Here is an 18,365-nt window from a genome sequence, read left to right as displayed (position 1 = left end):
TTTAAAAGCTATGAAGGTTTTTCTTTCCATCTGAAATGCCAAATGACACAGAGCTACCAGGTATTAGGGTTATACTGTTACTGTATGGGACAGCTCAGTATTGAGTGTTTTGAGTGTAGCCACTTGAAGTGTACAAATAAACTTGCCCTCGCAAAAAAACAAAACAAAACAAACACACAGAAAACCCAACAAATTGCCACAAAACTACACATTCACCTAGGACTAGCTTTTGTCCCAGATGTAATCTGTGAAAGCATATCCTTTGCATTAGAAACAACTATCTTAACTGAAAGCTATCATGAGACAACTTACACTATTGAACACCCTTGTAACTTGCACATCTTGACAACATGTCTATTACTGCACATTTTATTTTCACACAACCTTCATCACAAAAAGAATAAACTTGTATTAAAAAAACCTCAAAAAAACAAAACAAGCAACTGACTGATCCATTCTCAATAGGATTTCAACTTATCCCATGCTAATAAATAGACAACTGAAGTGAAAACACATACTGGGTACAGTCACTGGTGAATTTACTCAAAATTATCTCCCAGTTTGAGTGACACTAACCAAGTATCAAGTTTATCACTTACAGAATAATTGGATGAAAAACAGAACCAAAAATCATGCTGCTCTCTGACTGGATGGTAAAGTGCTAGAGCTTGGACATCAGGCCCAAACCACAGCTGACCTACAGATGAACCCTTATGTTGTGTAGTTGTTAGTCTTTGTGCTAACTGGTATTGTGCTAGGTTGTAATTACAATTTTAAACACACCAATTATTTTACCAGTCACAAACCACTTATGCTGATGCCAAACCGGATATTTTAGGGGCTCCTGCATTATACCATTAGTATAAAGTATTTACTGCTAAGGAACACAAGTACCTTACATAAATAGAGCACATTTCAACTTACACATGTAAGGATTTTTTTTCTTTTTAAAAATCTGACTAAAGATAATGAAAAGGAGCTGGTGAGATTTTGTATCTTCTCTCGAAATGATACTACTGTGATTCACATCTTCGTTAGCTATTCTAGCTGCAAGTGCCATTAACCAAGTGACCCATATTTCATCCTTAAAAGAGCACAGTTACTTGGAAAAAACTTACTGAAAATCAGAACACTTGAAGTCAGTGACTGCAAAACTGTTCAGAGAAAATCTTTAAACTTCTTTATGAAGTTTATTACAGTATTTGTATACCATAAAGTATAAATGTATTACAGAACTTAAAAACAAGTATATTTTTGTAGAAGCTCTAAAGAAATAATCATACTCTGCTGATTCATATAATATATATATATTCTTTTAATAGGTATATTGACACACAGATGCACATGCTCAGACAGAGTCTGTATCTAGCTATCTACACATGGATTCATCCTACTTGCTTGGGGATAACTAAAGATAACGGGCATTTACCTCAACATTTGTGATCACCATTTCTCTGACAACATAAGCAATTGTACAGTCTTCTGAGTGGCATCGGACACGAAAGCTGCCATATTCCATTACATCTGGTGGATCAGGCCAATACTGATGACATTTGGTCTGCAAAGAAAATTAAACACACATCAAGACTGCATACAAGCACTTCTGTTGCCAGCCTCCCTTCTGATGCTATGGTTCAGGGAATTACAGGAGTATCAAATCTATTCTGCTTTGCTGGTGAGGTGTTTACATCCAATTTGGAAAATAACATGAAAATATAGGCTAAATTCTCTATAAACGTTTGTTTTCACAATTTGTAATAAAAACTCAGGTAAATTTGATACAAGGTACTTTCTGTTTGGTGCTTACCTGCAACTGCTAAAATGACTTCTCAAGACATAATATAGGAGGAGAAATAGATGGACTTATTCCATCTTAAGAAGAAAAGTGTAGGGGAAGAATTTAAAACTAACTTCAGCCACCTAATAACAGGTTATAGCAAAGACAGAGGTACACTTTTCTTGAAAGTGAACAATGAAAGGACAAGGATAGTCAAGCACAGAAACAAGATGTCCCATGAGGGTGTGGAACCTCCATCCATGGAAATAATCAAAACTTAACTGACATGACACTGTGCAACATGCATGAATGTTTTGAAGTTGTCCCTGCTTTAAGCAGAGAGGAGTGGACCAGATATCTTCACAGGTCCCTTCAACCCTAACTATTCTTAGACCTTGAAGCAAGATTACGCTGGACTGCAAAATGTAGTGCAAACCAGTCTGATCCCCATTATTCCAAAACTGCAGTCTCTCAGCTGAGGGAAAGAGCAAGGCAGGCTGTTTCTGGAGACCCTAAGAGCTTCTGCACAGAGAGAGGGAGCAGGAAAAGGAATACCCAGAAGTGCTGTCACCCCTTAACATGCACCCATCAGAAGCTCAGTATGCCTGGTACTTGTCAGACTGCTTCCACAAGAATGGTTTCCCTTCTCCTCTTCATGAAAGTAAGTTGTGAAGGCAATGAAGTGACCTCTAGGTATCTTCTAAAGACTGCTTCCTTAACTCAAGGTATTCATTTTCAGGCCACTAGGACCTATGTGTTACTTCAGGCTTTGACAGGAATTCACAGAATGGGAAAAACCACCTTTCTTCCATTGATTGTATTTCATATTTTAAGGCAAAAATATTTTAAAAATACAGAATAATGCTTATGAACATTAGTAGCAAGAATAATACAAAGTTATTGCAGGCATAATGATTAAAATTGCCCTTCACACCTTTTAGGGAAAGCTCAGCTCAGAAACCAAAAGAACTGATGAACAGCTTAAGTAGATGTGTGTGTCATTTGTCAGAGTAATGCATATTTCTTTCCTATGTCAGATGTAAGACTGAAGACATTGATCTTCTCTTAAATGACTAATTACATCTAAATGCTCTAGCTACAAAGGCTCAGAAACATCTACTGATGATAGAGAATCCAAATTAACTAAAGATGAAATAAAAACAGATTGGGAATACCAATTTGTTTGGTTTCTTTTGGAGCTAATAAAAATTATTATTAAAATGTATAGGAAGAGAACAGCGTTGCATTGTCCCTACTTACATCTCAATCATTATGCTGTTTAGGACCTGAAATACTCTCTCTCTTACTTTCCAAAACCAGTGGTTTTGATTGGGATGCCAGATAAATTTGATTGTATATGATAGATCACATAGGAAATACAGATAAGGCCTACAGTGAAGGCGTAAAAGAGTCATCTCCTCCTGTTAAAAACCTCCACTATTCAGTTTTCAGTTTCTAACATTTCACAAAAAATCCTTTCATGTATATTAATAATATAAAACCTTCATCTTTAAAACTACAGAGGACACATTTAATCCGAGTATAATAGAATATATCAGGTATTTATTATTAACTTAATGGAGAGCTAGAATATATTTAAAGAGAATTAAGAGAATCATCAGAGCAATTCTAGGAAAGAACCTACAACATCAATTAAAGTAAGCAGGTTAAATTCTGACCACCAGCATGCTAAAAATAGTAAGCACTACAATTGCAGACTTGTTTGAAGCCAGATTGAATGCTTTGTTCAACCTGCTCTGCATTTCCAGGTGTCTGCTGAATCACCAGGGCAACAAATGGAACATAGAGCCCAGGTCTCAGGGGGGCCTTCAGAGAAATCAGAATAAGTTTGCCTATTTCAGGGTTATTTAATCGTAACAATCGGGAAAAAAAGTCTAAAGGCACAGTACATTTCTTCAGCATACAAAGAACCTGGACACTCACCCGTCCTCGTTCAGTGAGAGTTGTTAACATGATAATCAGTGACAACTTGTGATCCCAGACCACTTGCCAGAAGTGTGCACATGTGTGTGGAAGAGGCCCCTGAGTAGCAATGTACCTGTTCACAATGCCCACAGAGGGAATTTCCATCTTTAAAGAGAAAAAAGTTTCTATGTAAAGTTTGCTGTCATTACTCAAGTACTATTTTTCTTTAATTCAGCATTTCATTGAAACAGAGTTGAAGGAAGATTAAGGCAGCAAGCTAGGTAACAAGACAATCAAGATTACAATTTTTTCAGTACAAAAATCTTTAAATATTTAACTTAAACCAGATGCAAACTACAGATACTGTAGTCCTTCCAGCTGAACTAGGAAGAGATGATTAATAGCAAAAATGTATTTGAAAACTTGAAACTGTAAAGCTGCCCAAATTTTTCTTAGTATTTAGTAAGGAATAATGGCAAGGTATACCAAAGGTATCCTAGCAAAAACTATTTATTGTCTGATACTGGGCACAGGAAGTTAATGGTTGATTCTGTGATTTACGTATTTGAATGAAATATCTAACATGCATTTTTTTCCCCCTCTTTTCCCTGTCTCACAGCTTCCACACATAAGTAGGGCAATCAGGGCTCTGGTTTATCTTCTGGATACTTCAGCTTAGTTCTCAGCTATAGGAGAGAACCACAGTATTTGCAGTATTCAGAGAGGTGGAAAAATTTTTACTGGTTAAATACCCTGCACATATCACAGAGTGTACCACAAGCTTGCATCTACTATGTATCAGGATGGCCACTCGTTTCATGAGAGACTACCTTACATCATTAATCTTTATATCTTTTACATTTACAAATCCCCAAAATCTAAAATGTAAACCACTTACTAGTTTAAAAGGCTAAATTCAGTTTGCTATTGTAATACAGAAAGTGGGTAGATGCAAGGCTCTATATGACTTACATTCACATAATTTGCATTAATGTAATCTTCATCTCCTTGCAATACTATCCTTGTGGCATCATCTGAACACACAAAAAAACAAACAAAAGAGGGAATCAGATTAGCAATAAAGGGGTGTGCTTCCCTTCTATTAAGACAAAACACTGAGGAACTGCAGGCACAAAACCAACAGAATACAAACCAAAAGAGAGAACCTTTTGGAAAATAAACTGAACAAGTATACAAATTTGATTATATAGTGAAAACTTTCATCAAGAAGTTCAATAACAACAGGTTCATGAGCTATCATTTAGACATTAAAGTAAAAATAAGTAGAAAGCCTGTACTTAATACTCACAAGGTAGAACATCTTTGTATCTATTCTTGTCCATGTTCTGAGGTACCTTTGCACATGTAACAGCCAATCCTGGTTTCTTTCTGTAAAGTTGCTGAAAGACAGAAATGAGTAATGGTAAGATTTTGAGGGATGCAATTATGATATACACACACATTAAACAGATTCACATGAAAACACGCAGACTGAAAAAAAATATTTCTCTCTTTAATCTTTTTCCTAACCATCTGCAAAGTTCACCTGCGATTTTTGCAGTTCTTAAAATGACAAGAATTTCTGTTATTGCTAGTCCATCATAATCACTAGAATAATTTATAAGGAAAAAAAAAGAGAGGAAGTTGTAAGTATCCTTGATACCAATTATTTCCCTGCAAAGTTGCCTCTTTCTTATAAGATTGTGCCAGAAGAAACACACAAGTTGATGGTGGAAGAAGTGAGCAATAAAAGACATTGGAAGAAAAAAACAATAGCTGTAGACTGGTATTTTCTGGAATCAACTATAATACAAACAAATGAACAACCAAACTTCTATTCTTGGACTAAAATCATCACGCTAAATCCTGCAAGTACCTGAAAAAAACCCAAACAACTTCAATGTATCACAACCTCTTATCAGGTGACTCCTCTTTCTTTTTGGCCACCTCCCATCTTGCAAACTTTATCCGGAGTACATATAGGCAGACAATTGTATAACCAAAACCAAATTTTAATTTCAAAATGCATTAAGTGCATCATACAGGACAATAAAAGGCGCAGAGGGGAGGGGGAGCAACAACAACAAAAATCAAGAAATGCAAGTATACGACTAGAGCTTTTCTGTATTAAACACACATGAAAAAAAGTTACAATGGAGTTATTATCTTTGCTGTGCCAGTGTTATATAAGTGATATAATTCACTGAATACTTACCACAGAGTAAATTGTATCTTACATGCTTAATGGGGATATAGAATATGGTTCCATACATAAATTCAATTAAACAAATAGATGCTAAATCCCCTACGTTGGTTGAGAGAAAAGGAACACCATACCAAAAGTTTATGCTACCGTGAGATTTACTGAATCCTGAGTATCACAGCTCATGACATTTTCAACTTGAACAGCATAAACAAGCCATGTGAGAACAGAACTTGGTAATATAGGTAACAACCAAACAGCTTCTATCAGTTAAGACTCAAGTCCCATTTTACTAGAGCCAAGTTGCAATTTCTACTTTCTTTTTGAAGATGAGAAATAATTTAACATTAAGTAAACAATTCTGGACTTCATTATTATTGCTTGACAAGAAGTCATTTGCCATTCACAGACTTCCCAAATTCCACTTAAGTAGAGGAAGATATTCTGGAACACCCTGATTATTCATAATCAAGTGGCTAAATATTTACTATTTTTCTAATGTGAATGAGAGCCACCAAAGCTGATGACATGACCCTGCATTTGTTTTTGATTCTCAAGATTACAGAACAATTAACACAAAGAAAGGCAGTCACTAAACTATCCCCTAGTTTATCAGATTTCAAAAAGGTTTTGAGTTTTTTTTTTCTAACATCAGTTATATCCCTTTATAAAAGCTGTCAGGAAAAATCTCAAAAAGGATCAAATATCCCACCAAGACTATGATAGGAACTTTGTGCACGAATTTAGTAAACAACTTTGAGATTTAACAAAGCGTTGAAAGGCTAGTTCATATGTTTTGATTACCATTTCAATAGCAAACAGACTCATTATTGCTGCATTGCTACCAGTACTGTGGATTTGGGAAAGCAGTTATGAACCCTACTTTATATTCTCTTAAAGGAAAGGGGATCTTAACTCTCAGAAATCCAACCTCATTATAGGAGAGGTTATGCAATAAGCAATGCCACAACTCTTCAGTCATCACCATTAAATTTTAAGGCATTAAAAAAACCAAGAAGGGCAAAATTGTATCGCTGCTCTCTAAGTTTTCAGGGTCAGGAAGGATTACACCAGAACTCAACAGTACGAAATTCATAAATCATAACAACCAAGGTATCTCCAAATAAATGTTTGGATGCACAAGAGCAAAACAAGGACAAACACACATACACTGTTCCCCCTTGCCATTAGAGAAGCAGCTAAATTATTTGTATGCTAACACTGAAGGAACTAATTGAGTAAGTAAAAAAAAAAAAATTAGTCAGTTTTCTAACACATTGAATGTGACAAACATTAATTCATTAATCTATACAGCAGTTCTTCTAAGTCTCATTCCTATATACAGGGGAATCTCACCTATGAAATAATCTGCCCAAGAAGCAACCATCAGTTTTTTTAGATCACCAGGAAGAAACACCACAGAACTGAATATTACAAGCCTCCAGCAAATGGAAATTAACATTCCAACACTTCCATATCAGCCTCTAAGAAAAGAAGATGAGGAATGATCAAGTTGCTCCTGTTATTCCAGAAAAGAAGGTAACACATGAGAACTTGAAACCCTAACTTAAGGTATAAAAGGTGTGATAGAAATGTCACTGAGCAGCATGGAAAAAAACCCCACAACCTTAGTACAAGACTGATGTCTGTCAAAACCCCACTACTCTACGCAGTAAAATAATTAAGAAAAAAGATATTAGAGAGCTTAGGGTACTTGACCTAGAAACATGTTAATTAAAAACTAATTTTTCTCGGCAGCTGATGCTTTATGCAAGACTGATAAACCGAAGACTAGTAACTCATTCTTCAATGTCCTAAGTAGTGAAGAGTGAAAGTGATGGGCAAGTCACATGCTTGCTCTCTTGAGATAACACTCAATGGGTGCAATGAGATTTCCAATCACTTAAGCCCTTACATTACTTGCTAGTCACAGCTGTTGGTCTATGTTAGTGGCATTTGAGAGTTGAGTATTACCTACCTCAAACTGGATAAGGACTGTCCCACTTTCCAGCCCTTTCCTTAGCTGCTCCATAGACTCCTCCAGTGTATCACCACCATATTCAGAACAGATAGGAAGAATAGATTCCGGGAGATTGTGGGAATCAGCTTCATCTTCTGATTTAGTCTCCACAAACTGTTTAACTACTGAAAGATGTATTAAAAATGAAAATCTGTTACATACTGCATTAATGTGTTTCCAACACATTAAAATATATCAGCTTGCAAGAAGAACAGAATTTGTGAAGACCAGGCCTCAGGAAAGCAAACAGCAACACAATTAAATGCATTTCTTTAAGCACTATATTATTGTAAAAACTACTAAGACTAAAATGTCCTTATGACTTTTCAGAAAATTAAAACGCCTTGAGGTGCTTATTTATGAAGGCAAAGAACTTGACTTCCAAAGACAAAAAGATTTTTGCTGTAACCTTGTCTTGCAGAATAAACTGCTAAAGAGGCTAATGAATCATAACATCCACCATGATAAAAAACAAACTGTTTTGCCTAAAAAAATTTAGAGCAGCATTAATGAAATATCTCAAAAGGAGCTTATGTAAGTTTGGACCCCCAACAGCAAAACAAACACAATCATACTGTACTTCCTTGCCATTACAGAGAAACTGAGTTGCCTTCTGTAAGTTTGCATGCTAACATCAAAGAAACTAACAGTAAATAAATAAATAAAAAATTACTAGTCAGTTCTTTATGGCATTCCATGCCAACATGTTAAAGAACATGACAAACATTAAATAATTAATCAGCACAGTTCTGTCTCTGTTGTTCTCTGCAGTGATCAGAATGGCTCATACCTGAAAAATTTCAGAAAATGGGAAGCTGTTCAAACTCATGCCTATACACAGGACTGCCATGGGGCCACAGGTTACCTTTAGTTAAGAACAGACTTCTCTTATCTGCAAGTAGGAAGGGGACTAGAAAAATTAAGGGAAGACTAAATACTGCGTAGACCCAGTGGAAAGGCCTGCAATAACAGCAGCAGGACTGTTCAGCAGAAACAAGACCAAGAGCCTATCTGCTCTCCTAGAAACATGATAAATTTTAAATAAAGTAAATACTACAGAAGTACATATAATTTAGGCAGTTTTATTCCCTCTGCTTTCCTAGTGATGCACAATCCCTTCAGATTTTTACATCCTCATGTAATCAGGAACTCTGTGCAAAGCCCATTATCATGCATGTCAAAGTCTTACCGTAGCCCTTAAGGAAAGTAAAGAATAAACTGTAAGTTTCACATCATCTGAAAGCTCTTGGGATTTGCATGTGTTTAAATATGAAGGAAGAAAAAACAAGCTAGGTAGGTTTCCCCATATTTTAAACATACAGGCTTAAGACCCTGTATATTTCATAGACTCTTTCCTATTGCTGGCAGCAGTTGAGCAAATAGCCAGCCCAGGTTAAGCTCAGTATTGTCACAAAATGTTTACTGTAAGAATGGAAAAAAGAAAATTAGGAAAAAATTGAAGAAGCTTATTTGACTTTTTAAAATTTTATCATTGCACTGGGGAACGGTCCGTGGATGTTTGCAAACTTGCAACTAGTAATTTGTGAAACTGTGCTTTGTTTACAAAAAAAAACCCCACACCAAAACTCCTGCAAGGTACTATGTATTCTCATAGATTTTTAGAGTTAAGAAAATAGGGAATTCTAAACTTGATAAATTCTCTGTTGCAGAGGTAAGAGGCTGCAGAACTAGAAATATTTGTACTACTAATTCAAATGCAGGGGGGTCTACTTTTTAGGATAGGCCTGTTCCCAGTGCACTGGGAACACATTTATGTAAGCAGAAGAGGACATATCACCAAGCATAAGAGCAACAATCTTAAAAAACATTAAAAATTAAGAAATTAGCCCAGTTACCTTTCCGCCTGACCAAAAGCGCAAGCTCTCTCGTGTGAGATTCTCTGCTGGCTTTTATGAACATGACCACCTGGTCATGCGTGTGCTCTGAGATATCTCGGCCATTAATTAATACTATCTGATCACCTTCATTCAGTTTTGGAATGCATTTATCAGCCTGTTTCAAGACCAAAGAAACACATTAATATCATTGCATCCAGTCATGTAAGCAGGAACACATGAGGATATTAAGTTCATCATGTAACCAAAATCTTCAGATTTCTCCTGATGAGGTTTCATCTTCCATATCAGAAGTTCTAGCTAAGAATTCAGATCTAAAGTTGTCTTTCTTCCTTCAAAGCCTCACAGTGAAGATTAGAAACTGTTCAAACAGCAGACTGACAGCTATAAAAAGAATTTGTATTCATCAAACAGCCATCATGGGATTGCCCTTAAAGATCTACATTTCAGACTCCAAGCCTCAACAACCACTGGTTACAGCCATTTGCAAAGGAATTTTTGGGAAAAGTCTTTTGGGTACATGTAACATGCTTCAGTTTTTATGCAGTGAATACTGCTAAGTCCAGACATGATTCAGATGAACATAAGTTAAGCAACAGGACATTCCCCAGGCACACACTTTTTAAAATTTAAAGAAATCCATACGCATTTCAAATTTTTGTTATTTATCAGATTCTTGTTTGGTGGTTATAAAATGATATCTACAAATAGAGAACATTCTTCCTCACTTCAGTTACTGCAAGTTTTAACAAGAAGATGCAGTGAAGTACTCAGCCTATGATGCTCAAGTACCCTGCATTAGTTACATATTCTTTTGTTACCTGTGCTGCAGAGACCACTAAAACAAGGTTTCCCCATCTCATATGAAAACCTGCATTATGTCTTGTATTTGATACAGCAGTTTAGATTAACTGGTGGACCCTAGGGTTTGTCTGGCTTTTTGCTGCCCCACTTCTTAGTGTGCTTAGCACTAAGTCCAGTGCAAAGCAATTCGAGGTATGACCAGAATGATGATGGTGATGGAGGGACTACACCAGCTCTTGTATGAGGAAAGGCAAACTGAGCAGGGAGTGCTCAGTCTAGAGAAAGCTCAGGGAGGATCTTGTTAATGTGTATATATATATACGTTATATATATATACACACGCACATATATATATATATAGTTATAGGGAAGGTGCAGAGAAGATAGAACCAGGCTCTCTCAGTGGTGTCCAGAAGCAGGACAAGAGGCAACAAGCACAAACTGAAACACAGGAAGCTTGATCTGAACGCTTTTTTTAATGTGAGGTTGACTGAGCACTAGAACAGGTTGTCCAGATACAATGTGGAGTCTCCCCTGAGTATCCAAAAGCCATCTGGACATGGACCTGGGCAACTGGTTCTAGGTGACCCTAAAGCAGAGGGTTTGGACAAGATGACCTCCAGGCCCTCTCCAGTCTTTGGCAATTCTGTAATATGAATGTGTGAGATTCTACAACGTTTGAGTGCCAAGTAGCGTAACAATTCTATTTTCATTGCTATCCTAATTTTTATTTTGTCTAGAAAGTACCCAGCTACACAAGAGTGATATACTTAGATACAGAATCCATTTCATTTGTTATACGAATGAGGCATAGGCCTCTAGTGTTATTCATAGCTGTTCCCTGTATTTCCTTAATGCCAGCACAGGTTCCTTACAATTTATTAATCCAAAGTGATTAGCCCAATGAAGAAACCAACATCAACACCCCAAATGTGAACAAGATGTTCTAATTAGATCTGATCCTAAATTAAGTTTACCAGTGACGTACTATATCACTAAGTAAAAAGTTGGAAGAGACAGAATGGAGAAGAAAAAAACCCAAGGAAAAGAAAAGCAAGAAGATGGACAACAAAAGAAAGAAACAAAAAAATACAGACAAGGATATGAAGAAAAAAATAAACTGGCCACCAGCGTCAGAGAATAGAGTGAAAGGAAACTTCAGACAGCTATTAGTGCTGCAGAATTGGTACAGGAGAATAGAAAGAAGAGAGATAAAAGAAAGGCATATGGAAGAGGAAAAGATCTTGGGCAGAAAAAGTGCTTAAAAAATAATAATAAAAAAGGAGTACTTTCCTCCAACTTTTTTCCTAAAGAAATAAGACAATAAAGAATGATATAAAGACCACATGAGGTCAGTCTAGAAGATTCAAGAAGTCAACAAGAACACGGAGGGAATGGTTTCTGATCTCCTGTATTTGTCTATAATTTAGGTTGCTTGGCTGGTTGCTGGTTTTTACTCTTTATTACAAAAGGAGATTAATATCTTTGCCCAAAGAAACTTTATTCATCATGTGACATGTTAATGCCTCAACTCTCTTACTGGAATCATCTGACCATAAAAAAAAATATATATCTTGAAGGAGAATTAATTCCTTCCACATAAGCATAATCTGTAGATTTTTCAGATACTGAGCTTTTCCAGACAATTCATTATGTCAAAGGCTTCCTGTTCTATTGACACACCCAATGTTTCATTTTATGCTAATCACCTTGTTATTGCTCCAAGAAGCGCACACGCGATTTTTTAACGACAAGCTCTATTAAATAAAACCATAATGACTTTTTTAGCCCCCCTAGGACATTAATATTGTTAATGAAAAAAAACAGTACAGGATTTTAGTTTAAAAAAATAAAAAATACCAGATGTAGGAAATGGTTGTTCTTTAGATTTAATGTCCTTTTAAAAGAACTGTAGGATATGAAAGGGAAAATATTGCCTTATTTTGCACAGTAGATCTGCTTCCCCTCCTCCACAAAAAAAGCCTGTATTGTTCTGTAGGAAAGTGGGAAAAAGTGACCTACAAACGTGAGAAATAATCTTTACAAATAATATTATCAAACAGTACCCCTGAGGACAATTCAAAGGCTAATGAGTGAATCTAGAGCAAGTTAAAATAGTAGCAAGTACAAGGAAGGAAAGGCATAACTGAGCTAAAATAATTTAAAAACGCATTCCATAGATTGCTTAATTTGAACTTTCAAATATCAGCTACATTCCATTAAACAGTCAAGAACAGGGGAAACTAGTTTCTAAAACTGACTTAGTTTACTGAGAACAATATAGTCAATGTTAACACTGCTGCGCTCTGAAAATAAGTATATTTTTTTCTTCTTGCTGGAACATGATGTGATTTCTATAACATAGCTGTTGAGTATGGATAACTCTTGCCAATTTTTCCTTACTCCTTGCTAACCTGCTCATTTTGTGGTTTACAAGATTAGAGAGGTAAGTGGTCACTTGCATCTATGCTTATGTAACTGGAGACACTTAAATGAAGCATGTAAGTTAGAAGTTCAGTCCTTTTCCAATCCAAGTGAAAAAAAACAACAGAACACCCTCCAGAAGAACATCTGAATCTGCCACAGGAAGTCATTACCTCTGGAGAAGCACCTTTCATTCTCTGATTGAGCCTGTTTGCCCTACATTAACCTCACTATTTCAAATCACCCTTAAGTAGTTTGCTAAATTGACCATGAAATGTTTGACGGACTGTTTTAATTTTACTCTATGGATTTGAGTTATAATGATAATTTCCTAGTACTCTTTCATTCAAATAACTATTGTAGTTCGTAAAGGAGTGCCGTGCACTGTGTAAGGCAAGCCACAAATCATAAATGCGACAAAAACAACCTTTCAAACAATGTGTTTTATCTTGATTTACATAATGACATTTAAATATCAGTTCTGTGACAGCTTATCAAATAACAGAAGAGTCTACAAGATGCAGAGAACATCAGATTTTTGGATTAAGTCAGCCATATTTCCTACCAGGTTTTCACCAAAATTATTGAGAGTTGGGAAAGAAGGTGAACGAGAAAAAATTGCAATAAGATAACATATGTGCTCACAAATTTATGTACTAATTATTTAGGAAAAAACTTACCAAAATGTTATATTACTATTATTATTTCACAATTCAACATAATTTAATGGGTGTACTGATTCTGATGAATGTTCCACTTAATCCATATATATTTCCATAAGCAAAAATAATGGAAAAAAGAGAACAGAGCAAACATATTCTGTGGCCCCTCTCCCCTGCCAAGTACTCTCCCCATCATATAAATATTTTTAGCCCTAAAGATTTCCTCAGCCTGTTGTGGTTTGTCTATTTGGTAACTGTCAGCAGATAGTTTCCCCAATTACTTGTACTCTCCTGACCACCCACAAAAATATTTTAACCACAGTAACCTTCGTCAAGGAGTTTCATAGGCCTATCTTGTGTATGAAGAACTACTTCACTAAGCATGAGGAACCTGATGTACACTAAATTAATCTGGTAGGCCATAGCTGATCTATGAGAATTTCCTGCTCACAGGGCTCCTAATCTTGCAGATCTCTACGACACCTCCCTTACACAAGTTCTTTTTTTTTTTTTCAGGCTGCAGGGCCCAGCCTACTTACTTCTTTAGTGAACACTGCTCCATACCTTCACTCACTGTACTTCCCCCTCATCAAACATTCTCCAGTTCAAAATGCACTTTGAGATGACAGGGGGAAGCAAACATGCTTTCTACTGGTATCTTGTTTGGCCAGTGCTTCCAGACCTAGTAATTTGTAGTTTAAGAAACAACTGGTCAAATCAACTTCTAAAGAGAACAGATCAGCTGCTACTTCATACTGGTCACGGGTTTCCAAATTCCTATGTATATGGAATTCTGTGAGTGGTGGAGGAATTAACAAAGAAAGGTATTAGAAGTCTTAAGAATTTACTTACAGGTGATCCTGGAGTTATTCTTGATACCACTAATGGCATTTTCTGATCTACACCACCCTAGAGGAATATTAAGTAAATAACAACCATAAATATATCATTATAATAAGCATAAGCAGCCTTTAAAGTAAGTAGTAACTCATTTTTGTTTTTATACAAACTTAAAGCTCTGTCACTGTAAGCAAGGACGGTAAGATTGAATTTTCATCAGTAAACGAGAGGGAGAGTGATAAGTCTTTAAATCTACCAATTTCCAGTAAACTAGACTCACTGTCTTTGCTTGCCCATATATTTTAAAAGCCAACAAACAGATCAAATGCAGCATTTATTCTAACCCTACCCTCCAAGCAAGCCTAATTCAACACTTGGACTTGCAAGGCAGGCAGTGTTCTTAGATGTTATGAACCTGCAAGGGATCAAGTAGGAATGAAGTTCCTGACAACTCCCATCAATTAACGTCCAAGGTGCCCGTATTTGATACTATGACTCTTTACACTACTCTACATACTTAAATGGGAGTTTCATTGAGGGAATGTCAAAAATTTACAACAGTAAATCATTAATAGTAATTTCTTTTTTCTTCATAAATTAATTTTCACCTTTCCAATAAGAACTTTTTAATGGACATACTAGGCTGCACAGCAAAACCGATTTAATTTGTTTCATAACACAGAGGTCAAATTTTCTCTAAAAGATGATGCCTTAAATTAGGCTTCGAAGTTCAGACTGAAACATTAAATAAGCAGTCTGATTTGGAAACGTGCCATGCCCATAGCATATGCAACTAAAAACCACAGAATTAGCAGAGACTTATTTCTGTAAATGTTGCTTTAGCATTTAAGGATTAGGCTGCCACTTCTAAAAACTCTCGGTCTGTAAGAAATTCCTGTAGAATATAATGCTTTCTGCAAAGCACTGCATTAAAAAATGAAAAATAATCATGAAGTTAAAGCATTGTAACTCTATAAAGCACTTAGGAAAGTAAAAGAATGCTGCTTTACCTTTAGATTAAATCCGAACTTCCCGTCTTCATCTGGTATGATACGCACCAGAAGTAGATCTCCCTCAATTAGGTCATTCTGCAATATATAGGAAAAAACCCAAAAACTTTTCTAATTTTTAAAAGAAAAAGACAGCAAATTAGAAAATAGTGCAGCCAGATTTAGATGTGCAGGAAGAAGAATACGTAAATCCATATTTAAAATAGGAAGAAGCTAAGGTTACAGAATATACTCATGATTGCAACCTTTTAAATTGTAAAAATAGCGATGTACATAACAGCAAATACATTCTCTGCTTGTTCTGTCCTAACACGGTTACTGACATCATAGCTTTCTCAATTGATAGCTCCTATTAAAATTTTCAACATGTTGTCTTGACTAAAGCTGACTTAGAAGGAAAAATATGTTAGGTGCAACACATTAGAATCAATTCTACTCTAAGAAGTATGAAGTGACTACTTTCCCCCCAGTTTTTCTTCTGTAAATGAGTGCATTGCTATCTTCTGCAGGAGAATCCACAAGACAGAGGGATTAAAAAACGGCAGCAGCTACTGGCCAGGCAGGTTAGGAAGCTGTCCAGCACCACTCTGTGGAGCAGGCTGGAGAAAGGGAAGGAATGATCTGCTACCATAGCAGGGAGTAGCTTCTCTCTAGCCAGTGCAGAATTCAAAGGATGACATTTAGCCATACTAAAGAGGAGATGCCTGAGATAAAGTAGAGTTATGCCTGTTACCAAGGCATCTTTCCTTGAAGAAATCAGAGTCAATCATGTACGCATTTCCACTTCACTACGAACTTTCCCTGGAGATGCTTCTGGAAACCTGGACACTATGGAAATCAACATAGTTGCCAGGACTGCCTATAATACTGTGTACACAATCTTGGATAAAATTGATTGGTGAGAATAGATTTATTCTTATTACTGCATAAAATATGCTCATCCTGGAATATAACCCCACTTTTTGTGGGTTCTTAATCTACAGTTCAAAGCTACATTTAGTACTAGTTTTGACTTTATAAGAAGGAAATTGAACATACCTTATCACAGTAGTACTGACTGGAATCTTCTGTCGAGCTACTTTTTGTGACACTGTCATATGTTTCTAAGAATTGTTTGTCAACTCCTTCCAACAGGTAAGAGCCAGAAATGTTGCTGACTCCATTAGGAGACTGAGCCAAGGCTTTAGGTGAAGTTCGGGACAGAGAACTCCGCGTTGGACTGTTTCCCAATATATTCCTTCATTTAAAAAGTATGAATAAATATTACAAAGGTATCATTATCCAGTTCTTAAAAAATAAATAGCAAAACATACAAGTGTACTGCCCAGTTAAAAGAGAAAGCCAACTTTACATTTAATACCACTTCTAAAGGTGCAGGGTAACAGGACTGGAGTATCATTTGATCAATGGACATCCAGAAGAATGGACAACACAAAATTATAGAGTAGCAAAAGCATTTTTAGCAAAGTATTTGGATATCAGTAAAATATACTGTCACAGTGGCCCACAAAATCACAGCAACATGAAGAGGACTGAACCCCAGGGGAAAGGCACTTCAGTTGCCAATCCTACCCATGAAAATGTTTTCCAAGATTCCACTCTCATTCCTCCCTCCTAAGAGTGCCATCTCAACCTTATCCCTCTGGGAGAAGGTGCTTTGCAGAAAAGCCATGGTAAATTATCAGAGAAACATGAAATGAAGTGACAGTGAAAGGTTAAATGACAATTAATATAATCTGCTGTGGAGATAGCTATAACCATGAAGAAGGACCAATAATTAAATGGAGGTGCAGACCTGGCTTAGAGAGTCAAGAACCTTAAAATTCAATTATAACAATAATATGTAAGTAAATGAACACCTCGAATCTTAGAATTAGCCAAATTGCCTGACGTGCTCCAAGACCATTCAAACATTAATTTAGCTATGTGCTCTCTTCTGAAGAAGATGAAGTGCAAATCTTTACTATAATAGAACTAAACCCCTTCTTCATTGTATCAAAGGCACAGATCCCATAGAGACATGCTCATTTTCTTCATAAATACTACATAGTATTTTGTGAAAACTGTCCAGGGAAAGATCAGGTATAACTCAGACACTAATAAAACAGTGCTGTGTATGGAAAAACTGAGTCCTAGCTACTTGTAATACCCCACAGCAGACAGACCTTTCACTTACGTGATGGATTACCATGCTCAGTGGCAGTACATCTTGCAAGAACACTCTGCACTGCTACTGACAACCCAGCACTGCAATGAAGTATATTTGATCCTTGGGAGTACATGGGCTGTTAGCTGTTTATTGCAGTTTATTCCTAAAAGTGACATCAAATTCTCACAGGATTAAGGCAGCAGAAATATAAATGCAAGTAAAGCCTGGCATTGAAATTTGTAGATTCAAACATTCATCTCTGCTCTGGCACTAGTATATGTGAGCTTTTCTGAACCATAAGTAGAAATAATACTAAACTATGAAGAAATGTAGCTTGGGCTTTTGACATACAGGATGTGCACTGCAACAGACTTTTAATAATGCCAACACTTCTTTCTCAGCTTGTAGAAATCTGACTGAAACAAATATAAATCTTCCAAAAGATGTCATCAGGCAAACTTATTCTTGCCATGTTCAGTTACACTACATGTAACATGGGAATGTGAATCAAGCATTTTGTGCAATACTTACAGAATTTTCAAGTATTAGAGAAAATATGTTTAGTGTTTGGGAGATATTATACACTTGGCTCTCTCGATAATTTGAAAATACTTTGAAGTAGCCAACTATAATGACACTTAAAAGGAATTATACTGTCAAAATTTTGTCTTTATCTGATAGTTTCCAGGACTTT

At 36.2% G+C, this 18,365-nt stretch overlaps 1 protein-coding gene across 2 annotated transcripts in view; it reads right to left on the bottom strand.

The window, feature by feature from the left end:
* Window positions 1–18,365, bottom strand: part of PTPN3 (protein tyrosine phosphatase, non-receptor type 3) — an 84,073-nt gene that overhangs the window by 9,460 nt on the left and 56,248 nt on the right. For both annotated transcript variants that reach the window (XM_009996501.1, XM_009996502.1), the window contains 9 exons: window positions 16,561–16,759; window positions 15,523–15,600; window positions 14,525–14,581; window positions 9,783–9,939; window positions 7,885–8,051; window positions 5,013–5,103; window positions 4,676–4,737; window positions 3,722–3,868; window positions 1,430–1,558 (listed from right to left, as the gene is read on the bottom strand). In XM_009996501.1, the coding sequence (XP_009994803.1) occupies window positions 1,430–1,558; window positions 3,722–3,868; window positions 4,676–4,737; window positions 5,013–5,103; window positions 7,885–8,051; window positions 9,783–9,939; window positions 14,525–14,581; window positions 15,523–15,600; window positions 16,561–16,759 (1,087 nt within the window). The remainder of the gene's footprint in view (window positions 1–1,429; window positions 1,559–3,721; window positions 3,869–4,675; window positions 4,738–5,012; window positions 5,104–7,884; window positions 8,052–9,782; window positions 9,940–14,524; window positions 14,582–15,522; window positions 15,601–16,560; window positions 16,760–18,365) is intronic.

The sequence above is a fragment of the Chaetura pelagica genome, unplaced genomic scaffold (assembly GCF_000747805.2).
Source record: "Chaetura pelagica isolate M959 unplaced genomic scaffold, ChaPel_1.0 scaffold82, whole genome shotgun sequence".
Classification (NCBI taxonomy): domain Eukaryota; kingdom Metazoa; phylum Chordata; class Aves; order Apodiformes; family Apodidae; genus Chaetura; species Chaetura pelagica.
Note: the sequence above shows the minus strand (reverse complement) of the source record. Positions and strands in the feature narration are given on the sequence as shown.